Raw genomic sequence first — 19,529 nt, 5'->3', positions numbered from 1 at the left:
CCAGGGCCTAGCTGAAGGGTTCTTCTCGGCCCCTTCAGAGCAGATGCTCCTTGTTCTGCTGTTTCCCTTATTTTGCACCCCCTCTTTTCCCCCCCCCAGCTAGGAAGCAGCAATACCTCTCTTTTCTGCTTTCCTTCTTGTACCCCTGGCTTCTTGCTGCAGTGCCCAGTACATTTTACAGCTCTCTGTTCCTGCCTAACCAGGAATGTTCTGAATCAAGGTGGTCTGACCAGAGGATACTGAGGCTACAGCAGCTTCCCAGCAAGAGCAGAAATGCCAGCGTACTACTTTTAATCAAGCACGCCTTGATGTAACGTGTATTTTGTGTCTTTTGCAGCAAACTCTGGATGCAGGAAGGATTGGTATCGCCTCACAGGCTCTTGGCATAGCACAGGCCGCTCTGGACTGTGCCGTGGATTACGCTGAGAAGAGAATGGCCTTTGGGTCGCCCATCACAAAGCTGCAGGCCGTGCAGGTACCAGCTAGGCGGCCGGGGCAGTTCCGGGGCTGGTGGAAGGTTCATGTGGGCTCTCGGGCGTGGCTTCAGGCACGCTTTGCACTGTCTGGGGTAAACAAGGTAATAATTTCTGTTTTCAAAACTGATTGGAGGCGCTCCTTTTCTAGCTCTGTTGGCCTCGTTGGCCTCGGCGGTGGGAGACATGTGCTGTGGGTTCTTGTGCGGGCAGAGGCTGCCACCTGGAACAATGCCCGTGTTTGTCGTTGCAGTTCAAGCTAGCGGATATGGCCGTGGCCTTGGAGGGTGCGCGCTTGCTGACCTGGAGAGCTGCTATGCTGAAAGACAACGGGAAGCCCTTCACAAAGGTATCGCCAACCTTGCGTTCGTCTAGCAGCGACCGTGCTGGGCACAGGCCCAAGGCAAAAAAACGGCGCTATGTGCAGCATCGCTGCGTTCAGCTCTTGCCCAGCCTGTGCTGTCGGTGTTTAACTCGCCAGCAGATATTGGCCTCTGCTGTTGAACCTCAGGCAGCCTGCTGAGCCGAGTCCTGGCTTTAGCCAAGGGGAGAGGGATGGCCGCTGTCGGCTGGCACCAGCGATCTGTCCTGGCTCTGCACAGCTGGTCTGTGAGCGTTCCAGCTCCTCGTGCAAGCGAGGTGTTCTTTTTTGTGATAGCTGCACCCTCAGTGATGTTTTCCTTCCCCAAAGGAAGCGGCGATGGCCAAGCTGGCTGCATCAGAAGCTGCAACAGCCATCGCTCATCAGGTAAGTACTTCAATTGCCATCTCTGATATACAGCGTGCTGTTGCACAGGTGCTTGGGGAAGGCGGGATGGAATTTACTAGATTTATTTTTTTTTTTAAAAACCAACCCAGCCCCCGTGGCTGAAGCTGGTTAGCACAGCCATCTTGCTGGATTTTGGGGTGGGGGTGTGCGGGGATTTATGCTGCCCTCTGGCAGCTGTACGATTAAAGTCCTCTTGTGCCTGCTGCTGCCCAGGGCAGCATCCACGTTTTGAGTGTCATCAGCGATGTGAGAGGGCGCGGGTGCACCAGTCAGGACTGGTAGTAAGTTTGCAACGTAGTGAGCAAATGGAGCGGGAGCTCTGGTGTCTGTGTTTATTTTCCCCTGTCCTTAATAAGCGTCTTAGCTGAACACAGCTCACCAGCAGGTACCTCGGACGCGGCTCAGTCCCTGTCTGGGACATCAGTATTGCTCTTGCCTGGCTCTAGTCCTGTTTATTCCTCTGACTGGGAGGGGCTGCAGTCATCCCTCCCCCCATTGCCCTTGCAGTGGGCTTAGCTCCCTCACAGGTGGCTGTGGTCTGTAGAAAATGAATTCCTTGACCCTGCTTCCTTCCTAACCTGCTACCTTTGTTTCAGGCCATCCAGATCCTGGGCGGGATGGGCTATGTGACAGAGATGCCAGCAGAACGCCATTACCGCGACGCTCGTATCACCGAGATCTATGAGGGGACCAGTGAGATCCAAAGACTGGTGATAGCAGGTCAGTTGCTGAAGGCCTACCGTGGCTGAAGATGATCCTGGAGCAAGACACTGCCTCAAAGTGCCTTGTAACGGTGTGCAACGGTGATCAAGCCTTGGCCCTCTGGAGCAAGGCTAACGATGGAAGTTTTCCTCACCAATGAGTAACTGACCCTTTTGTTAAAATGTGCTGATTCTTCTTTGGACAAAGCATGGTGGATGGAGGGCCGTATCTGGGTTTGTAAGTGATGGCTGTGAGTGCAGGAGGGAGGAAGCAGCCTGGCCTTGCAGGGGAGCGTAGCTCTTTTCCTAAACTGGAGCGTTGTTTTGGTTTGGTAGCGGCAAAATGACTGCTGTTCAGTCAAGTCAGCAGTTCTCCTCGTGCGCCTCCCAGGCTGCGGGTTACCTTGCCTCTTCTGATCAGACTGCGATGAATTCCAGGTGCGGGACGCAGCTCCTAGGCAGACACGGGCTGTGCTGAGGGAACCAGCCCTCGCAGGAGTGCCCTTTTCCCCACATGCAGCGGGAGAGGAGCCAGCCGGGAGGACGCAGGTGCCACCTACACACAAAGGGCTCTTCCTCCAGCCCGCGCCTGCTCTCTGTGCGGGTGCAAAACCAAAGGTCAGAATCCCCCCTCGCTCTTGCCCAGCAGCCTGCTCACTCAGCCACTTACGGATGTAGGTGTAAAAGCAAAGGACAGAAAAGCTGCAATGCCCGAGACTGATTTAAAAAAAAAAAAAACCAAAACCCCTCTGTTCCTAAAGCTGCTTTTACTACACCAACAACTCCCCACCAGGAAAGAAAGTGCATGAAGTGGACGAAGGGGCAGTAGCAGCCTTTAATCTCTACCTGTTGTGGGCAACAACTAGGAAATGAACAGATGACACAGAAAGCCGTACCAGGAAGCTTTAGCAGTAGCACGTATCCTCAATCAGTTATCTTTGGCAAGAAACTAACTTTTAGAAGATTGACCAGCCAAAAGAAAAGCTCTAAACTCAGGAAAAGATGGAGAGGCCCGCATGGTGCGCCCCCTTGTCCAAACGCCGAGTACCCTAGAGGTAAATGGTTATTTTCCTGTGGTGCCATTTATGTAGATTTGTGTGGAGAGAAAACCAGGAGGATTCTATTACAGATAAGAAAGCAGAGAAGACGAATAAAACCTGATTTTAAAGGACCACCAGTCCCCACTTTCTTTTTCTTAATGAAAGTGCGACTTCATTTAGAATATTTTCTTCCAGTCACAGGAGCATAAACCACCAGGGCCTGCACGCACGAGTCTGAGGGGCAGCGGGTGTTCGCTAGCGCAGAAGCAATGTATTCCCAGCAATATAAATAATCCCTTCGCAGGTCGCTAGAGGGCGAAGTCTTGAAGTCTTGAATTTCTCCTTGCTGCTCTCACAAACCTAAGGATGAACAGAAACAGAGCCAGGCAGTGAATTCAACAGGAGTATTTCTACTGGAAAAGCATTCCAATGACTGGGAATGTGTTGTAAATTATGGAGGGCTTCTAGGAGCGAGAGAGACAGTTCTAGCTTGACTTCAGCCCCTACCACTGCTTTGATGCTTGCTGAAGGCTCAGATCGATGATTGCGTAGGAGAAAGTGATATTATTTTAGACTTATTTCTCCTTGCAGCCACTCAGCTAGAACAGGAGCTGTAGGGCTGCTCGCTGCAAGAAAGCGAGGGCTTCGGGAATGCAGAGTGACGGTTCAGTGCTCGTCTTCGCTGACCTCATGTGTGGAGGGCCACCAAATCCCCAGGGACACAGAGCAGTCAGTCACACTTAGGCCATGCCTGCTGCACTGGTTCCCCTCTCTCCATCCAGCTGCTTCTCTTGGGTCTGCTTTACCGTACCGTCAGCGCGTTCAACTGCTCCTCTTCAACGGCCTGCCGCCTTCACTTACCAACGCTAAATGACTGCAGCTTCTCTTCTCCAGAGCAGCGTGGAATTGCACCGTGGCTGGCCTAAGGGGGAGAATAGCGATGACCACCTCAGCTGCCAGGGCACACACCTGAAGAGCCTACAAACGGGATGTACCAGATCCCATGTGGCCCTTCTGCGAATACGGGGGAGCAGAATCGAGTAGTTCTTGGGGGAGCCCGGCTGCTGCGCCCGCCACCAGAGCCTCCTTTAGGGAACGCCCGGATCACGCGCCGTGCGTCTCCTTAACAAGCTTCTTGCTAGCTCTGACATCGCTGCAACAGCTGACCTGACTCACAACTGCACACTTGGCGGTAACTTGCCGAGTGCCGCACCTCTGCCCCAGTCTGTATTGAATTACAGCGCACATCATCAAATTACAGAAAGGGTGGAGCTGGTCAAAAATCACTGGTCTACGTACGCACACCAGTTGGGTTCCTGAGCCTAAGAACATCTTAAGATACTCTAACAGGAGTTCCCTTTTGCTATTACCTAAAAACCCATGCTTTAAGGTTGCAAAGTCTCTCAAACAAAAGCTTTCCAGTACCTTCCTTGCTGCCGCAGGCCCAGAGAGGGAGCGGTGGCCTGGCACACCGCACTTCACAGCAGTGCTTTGGGGTAAACAGCATGGCCATGCACAGAGCCTGCCCGACAGCGCGGAGAGCAAAGAGCAAGATACAAAGCGCTTTCTCAGAGCAAGATACTTTTCTCAGAGCAAGATACTAAGCGCTTACTCCTTGCTGCTACTGACTGAGAGAATTGTGGCTGTAATGCATATGCATCTGCTCCTCAGGGCTGTTACAGAATGGAACTGCTGAAAGCGCAGAACACAAACAAGTTTTGCAGCATTAAACGGGGAGCGCTTGCCGAGAGCCACCCCCAGACAGCGCTGAGCTGGCTGGGCATGGGTAGGGCCAGGGTCTATTTACAGGTGAAGCCAAAAGTTTTTATCCGTTTACAAACTCAGCGAACATTGCAACCTGGGAAAACCAGGTCATGCATCCCTGAGAAGGAGGTGGGGAAGGAGATAAGCCACAGCGCCCTTTTCGAGGATAATGGTGGTTTCTGCCCCAGTGCCCATAGCGTCCATGACCCTGGTTGGGAGGCAGCCCGAACTAGAATCCTTTCTTAGGAAACACAGTTACAGTAATGAGGAGTTATGTCCCCCCTCGCCTTAGATTTGATGTATTTTATATCCTATATAAAGTCGCAGTTTCTTCATGCGAGTTCCCAACAGACCGAAGGAAGGGATGAGCTGTTCCGGGCTGTCACAATTCAATACGCACAGGTGAGAAATACCTAACTCGTCCTGGGGAGCACAGACACGAGCCACATCCTGTCCCCCACCAAGAACAAGGAGCTACCCTGCATCTGGATCCCCTTCTGAAGCGTCTGCCTTCCTCGGAGCCCAGCGGGATGGGGCTCACCTCTCAATTTCACACGATTTCAAAAAAAAAAAAAAGAGGCGCCATCTCAGCCCTCCAAGTTTAAGCAGTGTAGAAAATGTTTTACAGGACTCAGCTGAAATTGCTGTAGTATTGCTTTCACATCAGAACAGTCTCCTCTACACAGTCTTTCCTGACAGCGTTAGCTATAAGAAAAATAGGACAAATTATTTTGATTTTAAATTTTGTTTTGCCTAAGTTGAGAGCCCTCATTATACACACAGACCTGGCAACAGCCGCACATTCAGGTTATGTTGGGGATCTTGGAAAGCATGAAAAATACCAAATTTGAAAGACATCCTGAAGTAAAAAGCCCAAGTGCCTATAAGAATAATAGGAAGAAGAAATGGAATAGAGATAAGAAAATGTGACAGTGTTGTAACCTGAATGAAAAATGCAGTTTACTACTGTTTAGCTAAAAGCTAATTTCAAATTCTACTGACTACTTGTATAAAAAGAAAAATGCTTGGGAGCCTTCCCTCCAAGGAGGTCAGTACGGCGCTGGGGAAGCCGCCCAGCCGTCAGCATAGGTTTCCTAACTGCCTCAGTGGCTCTTCCCCTTCTCTCGCAGAACGTAACGTACTTCCACGCTCGAGACAGGAAACGTTCATCTCAGCAAGAGGCTCCTGAATGTCACACGATTGAAACTGCGGCGCTGGGCACCCCGGTGCGCTCCTGAGCCTCTGCAGGCGGCGCAGCACGGCCTCGCGGCCGGGCTGGGCGCAGGTTTGACGGCTCCCAACAGGCCAGTACAGACACAGAACGACCAGCCGCATTGCTGATACGCTTTACCCACACTGGCCGTCCAGACAACCCCAGGTCATTTCTGAGCTCAATGTTTGCAAGATTAAGTGTGACCTTAGGGAAATTTCAAAACACAAACAGTAACATTTGTAAGCTGACTGTTCCCAAAGACGCAGCAGAACACCGACTCCAGAACTGTTACCAGGTTTGTACATTACAGTTCTGGTCTGTGTCCCGACAACTTTGCTATAAACATGCTCCAGTTATCCCTTTTTTGCCAGTATCCTTTTATCTTCCTACAAGAAGGCATATGTTAGTCAAACAATTATTAAAATATTTTTTTCTGACACCTTTTCAGAAGAAAGGGCTTGGCGATTTCACTGCAGGACTTTGTGTCAAGCAGTTTATTAAGCAGTTCAGGCGGCATGAACAACCGTGCCAGACCCCGGAGGGACATGGAACCCTGGGCCCTCGATGGCCTCTGGAAATCCAAAGGACCCAAAGCAGCTTGCACAGTCCCACCGCAAGCTGCGAAGACGCGTACTCGGCCAGACCGAAGAAACGAGGACAAAAGGTGCGTCTGCGCAGAGAGGGCCCAGCGGCTGAGCAGCGAGGTAGGAATCTGTTTCTAATCCCCCCGAACGCTGAGGTTGCTCTGGACAGGAGAGCTGTGGGGAGTAGTCAAAAACCTGGGGAATGCGTTTCCCTCTACAAGTAATAGCTTTGTATTTAGAACAGTTAGCTTCAGTTGACCTCTGCGAAGCACCACAGTCCTTTTGCTGCCAGTGGTGGCTCCTGTCCCACACCGAGGGGGCAGCAAACCCTTTTCGGTCCAGTTTTGCTCACCTGGCAAGGTGAAGTGCAAGCCTCCCTCTGGGGACGCAGGGCCGTCAGCTCGGTGCAGCAGGCGCTACCTGCGGGTTCGGAAACAGAAGTGGTGCAGTTAGAGCTCAGTCTCTTACCTCCGTGCAAGTCAGAGGGTCGCACAGTGTGCAGGAGGGCAGTACAGCTTCAACAGGAAGGCCAGGATTTTCCTAGAAAGCCAAATTAATTCTCATTAAGCATTTGTCAATTAGCACTCCTAGAACTTTTCCCAGAATCCTTTCTAAGTGTAGAAGATCATTCATAGGCGCGCTTTCCCGGCAGGGACTAAAAAATGCCACTGCAAAACAGAGAAAGGCCTTTTATTTTAATTCCAAAGGCAGGAGGGAGCTGCGAGAAGCTGAAAGCCCCTGAGATGTGCATTGCTGTCGGGTGGGCGGAAGGGCTGGGAAGACAAGGCAGTACCAAACTGGATCTAAAGGTGTTATTCCACTGCTTCAAACCTCTGGGCAAAAAAAAAAAACCCCAAAAAGGTGTCTTTTTTCTCTCTCTCAGCATCCTCATCAATATTTTATTCACCTCAAGTTTGAGGTGCGTAGCTGAAAACTCATGCCTTTCTGTTACCCCGAGCTGACTGCAAGTCTGGGACCAGACGCCTGCTATGAACAGTGAAAGCAGATTTGTAATTAAAAACTATTGACTTCATTAAAACGTGACAGTGCCTGACGATGAGCACTGCAGGCACACGCTAGAGCAAATGCTTTCAACTGAGTGAAAGATACGAATGGGGCGGGGGGTGGAATTAATAAAGTCACAACATCCCCCCCGCTACACCCACACTCGCTAAATCTTAGAGCCCCCCGAAGGGCCCTGCTGCTTCTTACTGTCCCTTACTGTTCCTGCAGACGTTTTACCTGTCTCAGGTCTGTCGGGGCCAGCTCTGAGGCCGCCAGCCCCGAGGCCCCTCGCCCGCGAGCAGCGGCAGACCTGCCCGAGAACAGAGGACATCAGTGACAGCACACGCACGTGGCTAGACAAGTTTCTGCTGTGCTAAATACGCTCTTGTAAGATGTGACAGAGCAGAAGGGATCAGACGTTTCACTGAAGCTTCCTTACCTGTTGTAAGGGAACCGTGCCCCAACGTAACGGTACTGTTCGGTCCGGTGCGTTGTTCAACGTTCCTCTTTTCCTTCCAGTCGACTACCAGTTACCAGCAGCTATCCAACTAGCCAGAGCCACGAGCTTGCAGGAGAGCTCCCCAAACCCAGTTTGGCAGAGTACTTTAAAGGACAAAAGTTCTGGTTACCTCAGGGAAGCCTTTCAGTCAATAAAATAACAGAACTGGAACTGCTGGTTTAAAAAAAATAATAAAATCCACATTTTAACAGGCTACAGGTACAAAGCAGTCAACACACAAACTCCAACCAGGCACAACAGCAAAGGACAGTTTTCTTTTTCTTTTTTCCTTTTTTTTTTTTTTTTTCTTTAAGGGGCAGGGGCATGGAAAAAATACAGCACACTAATGAAACAAAATGCAAAAAATACAAAAAAATAGAAAATAGAAAAAATGTATTTACAAGTGATACATTACTATGATCAGAAAGCACAAAGACAATTGCTGCTATAATACATGCACTGGGTCAAGAAGGAACTACTAAAAACCTGCAAGGGAGCCGTTTGTAAAAAAAGAAAACTAAAAAAAGGAAAAAAAAAGAAAAAAAGACACCCCCCCCACCCCCTCCCCCCTCAAACGAACAGGGCCGGGTTCGAACTTTCTTCTTCCCTAGTTTGCTACATTGATCAAAATCGAATATCCCCTAAGGTCCAGGAGTACAACCGGTACAAATACTACACTTGCTTTTAACTGCAGGGTCAGTCGCAGGAGGGGGGAAACAGCAGCTCATTGGAGATCCATATACAAGAAAGCCATAGTAAACTGCTCTACATGCTAAAAATTACAGCAAGCCCCTGTCTGCTACATAGCATGATCTTAGCAGGTTTTCCTTTTTATTTATTCATATATATATCTATATGTGTGTATATATATATGTATAAAAATCGTGCCCTTTTTCACTGCAACATGACATCTGGGTGGAAATGTAACTTGTTACAACAAATTTTTATATGTATACTGCAAGAAGTCACTCAATGTCTGTGGATTTAATAAGTAACCTCACACCACAGGAAATATTTAATAAATCAAAAAACCAATATTGTGACAGAAGACCTTCTGTCTCAGTTCTTTGCAAAAGCGAAGTCCAGCAGGAGACTGGTCCCAATGTCCACGAGGGGTTCTCTGAAGAAGCTTCAGTTTGCTTAACCGTTTTTTCTTTTAGTGTTCACAAGTTTTTGAACGACTTCAAGCCGTTTTCAGTTTCAAGTCTGTCTCTTCCTCTCTCACAAAGGTAATAGTCTGCTACTAATCCACCCGAGGGAGGAAAAGAGGAAAGTGGCTGCAGCTGCACAAAGGGTCCCCAGTTCCACATCTGCAGGGAGATACGGAGTCACACGGAGCTCCAGGTTCTTAGCTTTTTTTTCTCTTCCTCCTTTTAATACAAAGTCCTTTCATACAAGTCCCGGAATCGGTACCTTCCCAAGTACCGGCCAGTCCAGCTTTAGGAGATGACAAAGCCACAAGTTAAAGTGAAAAGGACCAAGGCAGAAGTTCGGGTCACTTGCTGTCTGTTCCATCATACTTCCAGGAAACGGGAGCTGCTGGACTTGGAGTGGAAAGGCTCAGACCACATGCGACGTAGATCGCCCTAGGCAGGGAAACAGCAGAAGGACCATGCCCTCAGAAACTTTAAAGTCCACTTAGAATGCAGATTTTAAAATGCATATATAATTGCAGGCATGTCTTAAAGCAAATCTGGTCTTCACCTGTTTTGCAAATTACGTTACAGACAGCAAAAAATAAATCCTTTCCCTGTCGGGCCAGAACGTCTTACTTTGGCAGCAGATCTACCTAAAATGGGTTTCTGATGGGAAGGAAATATTTATGCAGGTGGAAAATTCTGCCGTTTCTTACCCTCCGCGCTGCAGAGGGCTAGATGTGTGTTTTAACAACGGCCCTGTAACCTTCAACAAATTTCGGTTCAGAACAGGTGACTGGAAAGAGGTAAAAAGGATCTGCCCCTCCAATCTCTGGTCAGCCCTTGTGCGCGCATGCTTTCATGACCAGCTGGGCGAGGACAAATTCACTTATTTAAGTAAACAGCATTTAATCCTTCACAATTTGGTACTTTATGTACATAAATGATCTTCTATTTCAGGAACTCATCTCTCGGCTACTCAGTCCTCCGAAACGGAGATTCGCCCCGCCAGCAGCGGTACCTTAGTTCTGGGCCGGGGCTGTTAAGGACACACGTCATCCTCAGGGGAACCGGTGCCCGGTGCAGGAACGCTGGGCGCGCGTCCAGCTGCCCCCCAGAGCCTCCCGCTGCGAACACGGAATCCTGTCTTACCTTTAAATAGGCCATGGTGAGGAGCGGCAATAAAGTAAACGGTACCAAATAGAGTAGGGCAGGCTGGGCTGCCCGGTGAATACGAGAAGCTACTGTTGCAGTTAATAGACCTGTAAAAGAAAAAAGTGACTATAAATATCTTCGGGTTGCATATGGATGTTCTAATCGTCTCATCCACACCTAGCTCCCTTCCCCACCATTTTAAGAGACAGGCTGTGCAAAAGTCACTTACCTTTGCTTCATTTCCCCTGAACGGATTTAAAACAAAGAAAACAGCGCAAAATTATTCTGTTTTAATATTAGGCTGTGTTGAGCCACTTGCTCCAGTTTTGAATCTCAAAGACTAAGCTAAGAATACCTCAAACGAAACCCAGCAAAAGGCGAAGGGGGGGGGAGCTGAATGCACCACGCTCAAGTGCTCCTCCAGCGCTGGTACCTCTCAGGCTGCCCGTCTGAGGCCCCCGGCCCGAGAATCGGGGGGGTCGTACGCACCAGGAGCGATTCTCCTGGATACCTGCCGAAAGGGAATGGAGGGGGGAAGGCGAGGGGCGGGAGGAGGAGGGGTACTGGTAGGAAATCATCTTTCCTTTTCATCCTGGGGACTGCAGGAGGTCGGGATACGCACACCCGTGTCCTGAGCTTAGGGAAAAATCTGTTTTATGTTAGGGAGGAGGGGGATGGCCCCATCCAATCGTAAACAGCATTCCGGTTGTGACTTCTTACCATTTTCTGTACGTACTAAAATGTCACAGGATCATAAGCATTAACAGGAGAATACAAAAACGCAGGAATTCTCTGATGAATTCCCTAGATGTGCTCCTGCACAGCGGAATCCATCTAGAAACTCCCGTATTTTTCCCATAACCCAGGTATCAGCTATGACACCTATGCTCGTAAAGCAAAGTATAAACAGTTGCTAACAATAATACGCTGATAATCTCTTTCAGCCCCTAAATAAAATACAACAACAACAAAAAAAATCTTAAAAAGTCGTCTGTAGGTGTTTTCGCCCTAGACCATGCCAGTGAAACCCAGAGAGAGGATTAAAAAAGAACATCACCAAGCGTTCTCTCAAAGCCTCTTTACGCTTCCTTTCATCATCTTTTAAACCTACTACAGTAATCCCACTTCTGCTCAGTAAGCAGCTATCCACATTAAACTAATTACTCACCTACAAAATATCCAATAAGTGTGCAGTGAAAGTAAGAGACCTTCTGCATACGGCCAGAGATGTTCCCTGGGCCCGGGGCGCCGCAGGAATCGCTGTTGGCTTGCTTTTTGTAGTTATCGTAGCGCAGGACAAAGCAGAGCAGAAGACCTGGCATCACGATGTCTCCGATCCCCAGCATAGAGAAGTGGCTGCCTGTGGAACTGGAGAGCGACGGGCATTGGGTTCGTGCCCCAGACAAAAGGTGACGAGCTCTGGGCTCCTCCCCTCGTTTTGAGCTTCATTTCGCACATCCCTTCTTCCCAGCAGCAAACTTTTATGTAGCAGAAGCTACGTGGTGGCTACTGCCCATTTCTTCCTCAGTGATTTCACCCCCGCCTCAGCTCAGTTTTAAACGCACCGATTTTGACGGTAACGGCATGTTGATCCACGCCAGTTTATTTCTACCGGTAGTGTTTAAGCTGCTTTTGCCCTGAACTCGCTCAATGGCACAGAGCCATCAACTCAGTATTTCAGTCTTCTCTCTTCCCAGCACGGACAGGAGGCACCAGCTGAGCATTTTATCAAACCGATTAGCAGGGACAGACACGGCCCCTTCATTCCCGTGTACACGCAGCACCTCTAATACGAGGCCATAAGTCAATTTACGGACTTCTCGGATCTTGGGCCTCATTCAGACAAACCACGTAGAAAACTACAGTCTCGCCAGACTCCCAGAAAAGAGCAAATTGCTAAATAGATTAAGAACTGAAATTGCCCATTATCTCAAATCCAAGATCTTTTTCATGAAAACGAAGCCAAATTAACACAAAGTTAACAAAATTAACAGTTTTGCTTTTATCATTGCAGACAATCAGCTCCTAATCTCTGTAATTTCAGCATCCCAACATCTATGGAAACAAGACCAGAGTAAATACGCCAGCGTAGCCTCCTGCGTAACAGCTGACGTGTTGGAGCTCACTGCCCAACCAGGCCCAAAACCCGAGACATCAAGGAACCCCGCAGTAGCGAGACGTGGAATAACCTCCCTCCGACAGCACTTCCCGGTAAGGCCTCCTTGCTCAGATCAGTTTCTAACTCCCTTCCCAATCGCTTGCAATTACACAGCAAATCAAGACTATTCTGATGTTATAATGAACCTCAGGTCTTTTGCTTTTAAGCATTAGGTCATAAATCCTACAAGAGCAGTCGTGAAACTGTAGAACTCGCACATAGGTCGAAAAGCGTAGCCTGTTCTGAACAGGCCACCGTTTAACCTCATCAGGATCATTTCTGCATGCAAATGCCACGTGTCCGGTCCTCACCACTCATTCTATACCTTCTTATCACGAGGAGGGAGCGACTAAACAGGGAGCTAAGCTGATACTTTCCAGGAGAATTAGTGCTATTAAAAAGTACAGGGAGGGAGAATTTTTCGTATGTAATACAGTAAAAGAACTGCTGATTTTACCTTGGAAACACAAGTTTTCCAGGCAGCGACAGACGGGGAACATCTCTCCCCACATTTGGTCCCAGGTGAAGTTTCCGGGATAAAACGTCAAGGGGATTATCAGCTGGTTGAGTGGCCACTTTCACCATAACGTTGCTGTTAAAGATGTAGGCAGAAAAAAAGACCTACGGAGCAAGGAAATCATCCCAAATTACAAACTGCAATTACACAGCAACTCAAAGCTGCATGTATTTTTGCTTTGCTTATTCAAGAAAAGGATATTGCCCACGTTTTCCATATACGTATGTTGTATATATGATGATAAAAGACAAAATGTATTTAAAAAAATTCAGATAAAGTCTGTTACGCTATTAATCCTCAGGAGTAAGTGGCATATACTTTCTGATTATCAAGATACTGATCAGTATCTCGAGATCCTCTGGCGAAGGATCTGTCCGGACTACAAGCAGGGAGTCCAGGACTACCAAGGCAGGTAACAGGATACCGGCAGGAAACTGAAAATATGAGAAAGCTTGAAAGTGGGGAAGAGGTAAGCGCGGTGCTCACTCAGGAAGGGAATGATGCAACACGTGTCTCAAACAAACAGGCTCTTACGCGACAGCTCATCACGCTGGGAAGCTGACTGGCTGCCAGGTGTCAGCAAGCGCTTCCCTGGATCACTGCTCAACGCCGGGCGAAGGTATCACAAAATCCTTCAGTGTCACAAAATACATTCTGTCAGGTTTCTGGTAAGAGTGCGGTAAGATTTTATGCCAGCCTTACTGGCAATGAATCAGCCTGCATTCCTGTTTTGTGGATTTCACTGCTGATCAGAAGTTGGCACGTGTGCACTGTGCGAGCGTGGATAAGGCTTTGTGTTTACTTGGAAATGCTTGTTCTGATCTTCAGCCAGGCTCTCAAAATTTGAGGTCCAATTTCTTTTTTTAAATAATATGCCAAAGTTGAACTACTCCAACCATGCTTCTGCTTTTGTCAACTAATCAGTGAGGAAATCATTCTGTATCCTGCTGTAGACCTTAACATCTCAGAATGGAGCAAAGAAGCTGATCTTCTGGCTTTGCCAGATTTCATCGACTTCATACTAGTACAATTCATGTAAAACTGGCCCAAGGCCAATTACAAATCCAAAGGATAAAAACAGTTTCAACAAAACCAAACACTTACCCAAAAGACATCATAAATTAGTAACCCGGAGAGTAGCAAGCAGGAAACCTTCAGGCTCGGCAGCCGAACAAAGGCTATCATTGCAACACACAGGCCCATAGCCAGCGCTACGAAATGCAAGCACATGATTAGTTCATTAAAAATAGCAAAACAAACAAAAAACCCCCAACCCCAAGCCAATACCTCCCCCACAAAACACACCCCGAAGAAGCCTCTGTTTGCACCTGTGCAGCACTGCATGCACTAGGTGACTGTCTGCTATTTCCAGATAATGAAATTCTTACCAGAGTTAAGAAAAGTCAAAATACATTCAGTAGCCAACTGCGAACACGCTCCCGTGGAAGCGGAAATCCCTTGCAGGCACAACTGCCCGTTCCCCTCAACTTCCACCACCCACCACAAAGAAATGTTTCCACGTCTTGTGTCCTAGAGACTCTCCCCTCTGTAAAACACTGACTACCCGGTTAAAAACAGAAGCAACAAAACAACTTTGAACTCTTTGTGCCCCAAACATAAACCTCGACTTTTACACTATTAGGAGATTTTCTAGTAAACGCGTAAAATAAATAAAATCCTTGACTCTTAATTCAGAAATAGCATGGTTACGTGACATGTTAGAACGTGATACGACAAAAACCCACTCAAACCCATCTTCTGCTTGGGCAGGATTGTGTAAGCCTGCCCGAACACTAACTATGAAATATCATCGTTTAGATAGACAGGGATTTCCCAATAACAGAGGTGTATGTGAAAGCCTGCCCACCAACGGGGGAAAAATATGGGCAAGTCTTTTCCTAACCCCTCTCCCAAGGGTGAGATCAACCAGATCAACAGGCTGAACAACATGCCACAGCTCAGACATTGGTTCTGTTCCAAGGGGGATTTTGTCAGGGTAGAAAACGAAGATGTTACACTTCAAAAAAAAAAAAAAAAAAATCCCAGTCTTCACATTTGTGTGATTTCCCGCTTCTTTAAGCCTAGCCTTAGCTACTAAAGGTACTCAGCTGACAACTGAATATATTTCAACTGCTTACAAGGAAATCCCTAAAGAGAGACTTAAAAAAATTTAAAAACTTAAAAAGTAAATCAACTTTCATCTATGGTATCAGTATATTTACAAGGAATGATGGAGCCCTGTTGGGACCAGATTACACTTACGTATGCAGACATTTGTAAACAAAATGTATTTGTCTAACGTGACACAGAATTTGTAAGACGTTATAATCCTACGCTGATCCACTGAAAGGGCAGGGAAGATGGATTCCTTAGGTATATGCCCACCAGCGCGACAACTTGACTGGGCCAGAATTTACGAGTGAACCTTCGGATTCTCGCTCTGTAATTAGGCAACTGTGAAACTGCCTCACGCTTGCATTTCAGCTGAAAGATGTGGAGTTCTTCCATCAAAACCCTACGGAAGCCTTTCCCCCCAGATTCAAGGGACAAACGTGCCACCAGGGGCCTGCCAGCGCGGCTGCCTGCAGCGCCCGCGGGCTGCATCCCGGCAGTGACTCTGCCAAACCCACCCTTTCCTTTGAGAAGGGACAAGCTTAGCACAACACCGAGTGTCACGGCTGTCGGTTTTAATGAAGTAATGGGATTACGCAGATAAAAATGTACCCTAAATCATGCTGCATAACTGTAACTTGCTATAAAATGTAAGCAAATTATTAAGGTTTAAAGAATTTGACACAGCAAAGGAGCGAGAAAAAGAGCTGCATTCAGTAATTCAATATAGCCTTCAGTTACGGACTTCCTCTGGCAGAAGAGCAAATACAAGGGAACAGGCTGTCTTAAGTCAAAGAGGTTTCTCTAAAGCCAATGTTAATAATAGCTCAAGCAAGCCTCTATTTAGGAGAGGATTTCCAGGTTATAATTAACTAGAAGTGGAAATATTTTAACCAGCGTGAAGTTTTATCTACTCTTCACACACTCTCTTTCTCCATCACTGAAACGAAAGGCAGGCAGACGCGCAAGACACTTTCGTCAAACTCAGGTAGGAAAGGAGATGGAAAAAAAGTCCTTTAGATGACAGTGAAATACGCATGCTAATAATTGTGCAATTTTGCAACTGCTTTAAGAAATATTGGTAAATTTAAAAAACGGGAGGGAAGCAAGAATGCCCGAGAGCGAGCATGAGTAATACAGGCCAAAGTGCAGTTCCCACCAACAGGCTTCTCCGAAGGGAAGCCAGCTTCCTTTTCCAGTGAAAAGCCCAGAAATCATATGAGAAACAAAGTCCTCCACAGCCAAGCTCATGGGTGGTGGTGACAAACTGCGTAAGGCAGACCTCCACTGAAATATACTCCTAATCATTGGGGGGGGGGGGGGGGGGGGAGAAAGAAAAAAAAGGTAGAAAAGGCACAACCGGTGGCTCGGGGTCGGAAGCGCTGGCCAGCGGGCTGGCGGAGCTGAATAAGAAAGACCTAACTGAAAGAGTTAACCTTCAATTAACTGAACTAATTAACTTCGCAGTCCCTGCAAGCACGCTCCTTATGGAATTAGGATATTCTGAGGATTAAGAATATTCTTGCATACATGATTAGACTCTCCGGATACAGCGTGATTTTCAGCTTTACTGCGCTACGGCGTCCGGCACAGACGAAACCACCACGATGCCGGTGGTGCGGTGTCTGGTCTACAAAGCATTATCCAAGCTGGCAAGGCTTAAGCTTCCCCCGCAGGCCGCCAGTTGACCTCTGGAAGAAACAGGTACTGAAGTTCTGATCTGATCCTGTTCCTATAAAGCTCTCAAAGTGTATTTTAAAGAGTGGGAATAAGAGCACACGAAGTAGCCTCTGCCTGACGGCTGGAGCAGTTAAGGTCTGCAGCAGTTCCCGGGGTACCCGTGACCGTTCAGTTCACTGTCGCTACAGACAGACACCGCACACACCTACAGCGTTCCCACTGTACGTCTCCAGCTACGTTCACTATTTCAGAAAGCTTTTAACCAGGCTCCACCAGGGGACAGTGACCATCCTTGACGATTCTGTCATCAAACAATCTGCTCTGAGAAATAAGCATTTCAAGACCTATAAATGTACATCATCACAAGCCACAATAACCCCCTGGAGACAACATCTGCTCCTTCTGTCCCGTAATACGTCCCTGGCTTTAGAGACAGTTCAACCAGCTACGGTGCAGAGCGGGGGACCGTAGTATTTGAGCAATGAAGCCAGGAACTGCCATACCTCGGTTTTGTACGGACTGGAAATTACTGTGAAGTATTTCCCCTCCTTTTTACTCAGCTCTAAAGTAGAAAAACTCTCATAAGGAGAGAATCAACAGCACGCAACCAAGCACACGCACAGAAATCGAGGTGTACTGGTAAGCACAAACGCCCGCCCCGCCTCGCCCCGCAGCCGCCGGCCCAGGCGATGCGAAGCACGCTCACATCTGTCTCATTCGCTGCCGACGGCGAACCAGAAGATCGTCCCCGCGCAAGCGGGGAGGAGGAGTTGGGTTGCAGCACGCCCAGCGGCTGCCAGGCGCTGGCTTCAAGGCGAGCAAGGGCTCGCCTTGCATATATTACCGAGCAGCACTTCTTGCCCACATTTCCCTCCAACCAAGATTAATTGGGGTCTCAAGTATTCGGTGCCAGAGAAGCAAAGGGTGAAGGCAGAGGTGATGTGATTCCACTGGCAGCAGTGTCCTACGAGGAATAAAACTGCCGAGTCCGTTTCCCTGACAAAGGCCAGCAAACGCTGTTCCCTGTTCAGTATCACTGACAAACATTTATTTAATTGGATTTGAACAAAGGACAGGAGGCTCACCTATACAGTACAAGCTCTCGTAATATAAACTACATAAAATACTCCAAAGCTAGACAGTATCAACAGTGTTCAGTAAATCATAAACAGCCACCACGAGAAATAAAACCCAGAAACCACTCTGCACCAGCAGTTCAGTACTCTGCAGGTTAATTACTTCAAAGCTCACGATTTCAGACTGAGGTGCTCAGAAAAACAGCTATTTTTAAGTAAATGTGTCTGTTGGTATCTCAGTGTGGGCAAGTCTTTTCAGATTTTGCCCAAATCCGCACCTGACACTCCACTTAGCTTTGTAGCTATTGCAGATCAAAAATCGCCCTCAATTTCACGGTGGGCTACTCTGCTTAACACAAAACAAACATCATCTGCATTTCTTCCACGTAGTATCTGGGTGCTTTCAAAGGCATTCCCTGACAGACGACAGCTGGAACCGTCAAAGCAGCAAAAACCATGAGTGAAACATAACGCATGTATACAAAAGAAATAATCAAGGTGCCCCAAGAGGTTTCAGTTACTACGGACTTTCTGCCGCTGCTGTCTCATTACCATGTATCTCAGGAGCCGGAAAGCTGATGGGATGTATGTCTTCGATTGCAACAACCGATTTCAAGGGCAGGTAATGTTGTCCCAGCTATTTTTCCTCAAGCAATCACCACCTCGGGGTGCCATTCCACGAGATGTCCTACGCCAGTTTAGCTGCCCGACACTGCTGAGCAGCGGAGGTCCTGCTCCAGGCTCTCCTCCTCCCTTTGCGCTCATACCCACTCCATCCTCTCAGATCCCATCGTGCTGCCACTCACCTTTTGCCAAAGTCAGCACATACCTGACCGCACAATAATCCAATTCACCTCACTGCAGCAGCAGAAAAATAGCCTGGCAAAAAAAGAGTACGCTGCCATTCTAGTGAGCTGAATCAGTTTACCATGTGATTAAATAAGTGCCAGAGCCAGCACAAGAGATTTGGAAGGCAGGAGGGGAGGTTTTGGAACAGTAAGCTGTGAATTCAGTTCAACCAGCATGGGGGGAAATCATACCTTCAAGCCAACTGGGTGCCTGCCAGCTTCACCCATCTCACCATCCTAACTGGCAAGCGTCAAAGAGATCAAAGAGACAACCAGCCACTGTGAGCTGTCTCACAACAAATTATTTGATCATCTGAACCAAAAACCAACAAGATGCACAGCAAAAATTAACCAGATTGCTAAGATCGAGTTATGAGTCATAAGCAACCACCGTCTCCACACATCCTTAGCTAAGACTGGCGATCCGCCCTACGCCACAGAGGTGCAGAGCATCCTTCAGGAGTGTTCTGGCACCTCCTTGGAAGCTTTTACAAACCCGAAAAACAGGTGTCCCCAGCATCGCCCTGGCGTGTTCCTGACAGCGGCTGTTTTCGGGGAGTCTGCCACACGATATCACAACTCAGCAAACCATTCATATCAGCAAATTTCACCAATCGTCCCCAGGTGACCGGATGTCTCGCAACAGGCACAAACCAGCAGTAAAATCCCTGAGTTCACATACTCACCATCCATAAGGAGCCAGTGGCCAGTTAGGACCCAGATAAGGACAAGCATCACGGACAGAGAAAATGAGAGCAACTCAGCAGCAGTGAAACGCCCGCAGCAGCCAAAGGAAATC

The 19,529-nt window shown here is 48.0% G+C and overlaps 2 protein-coding genes and 1 long non-coding RNA gene across 14 annotated transcripts in view; 1 reads left to right on the top strand and 2 right to left on the bottom strand.

Annotated features, from left to right (window-relative positions):
- ACADS (acyl-CoA dehydrogenase short chain) overlaps nt 1–19,423 on the top strand; it is a 25,034-nt gene extending 5,611 nt beyond the window's left edge. Inside the window, exons 7-15 of one of the 12 annotated variants that reach the window (XR_015707252.1) lie at nt 338–475; nt 727–822; nt 1,165–1,221; nt 1,839–1,962; nt 9,278–9,392; nt 10,145–10,352; nt 11,621–11,748; nt 12,384–12,550; nt 13,541–13,633. Coding sequence is in view for 4 of the 12 variants with exons in the window: in XM_087768866.1 (XP_087624992.1) it covers nt 338–475; nt 727–822; nt 1,165–1,221; nt 1,839–1,962; nt 9,278–9,392; nt 10,145–10,346 (732 nt within the window). In the remaining 8 variants the exon portion in view is untranslated. Of the gene's footprint in view, nt 1–337; nt 476–726; nt 823–1,164; nt 1,222–1,838; nt 3,115–5,877; nt 6,379–6,408; nt 6,665–7,777; nt 7,918–9,277; nt 9,403–10,144; nt 10,353–11,620; nt 11,749–12,383; nt 12,551–13,315; nt 13,634–16,593 lie in introns of those variants that run through there. The other 11 variants (XR_015707251.1, XR_015707253.1, XR_015707255.1 and 8 more) reach the window with 11 other exon arrangements.
- On the bottom strand, nt 3,266–7,829 carry LOC148054392 (uncharacterized). The gene is made up of 3 exons (XR_015707260.1): nt 7,787–7,829; nt 6,897–6,964; nt 3,266–3,905 (listed from the first exon to the last, which is right to left on the bottom strand). It is a non-coding gene; the product is annotated as an uncharacterized LOC148054392 (long non-coding RNA).
- The window catches only part of SPPL3 (signal peptide peptidase like 3), a 67,087-nt gene continuing 56,982 nt past the window's right edge, over nt 9,425–19,529 (bottom strand). The window contains exons 8-13 of the mRNA XM_009463755.2: nt 19,417–19,529; nt 14,119–14,225; nt 12,955–13,118; nt 11,508–11,707; nt 10,337–10,446; nt 9,425–9,634 (exon numbers count right to left, since the gene is read on the bottom strand). Of these exons, the coding sequence (XP_009462030.2) occupies nt 9,563–9,634; nt 10,337–10,446; nt 11,508–11,707; nt 12,955–13,118; nt 14,119–14,225; nt 19,417–19,529 (766 nt within the window). The 3' untranslated portion in view covers nt 9,425–9,562. The remainder of the gene's footprint in view (nt 9,635–10,336; nt 10,447–11,507; nt 11,708–12,954; nt 13,119–14,118; nt 14,226–19,416) is intronic.

The sequence above is a fragment of the Nipponia nippon genome, unplaced genomic scaffold, assembly GCF_047370975.1.
Source record: "Nipponia nippon isolate SJK-2023a ecotype South Korea unplaced genomic scaffold, ASM4737097v1 scaffold_30, whole genome shotgun sequence".
Lineage (NCBI taxonomy): Eukaryota > Metazoa > Chordata > Aves > Pelecaniformes > Threskiornithidae > Nipponia > Nipponia nippon.
Note: the sequence above shows the minus strand (reverse complement) of the source record. Positions and strands in the feature narration are given on the sequence as shown.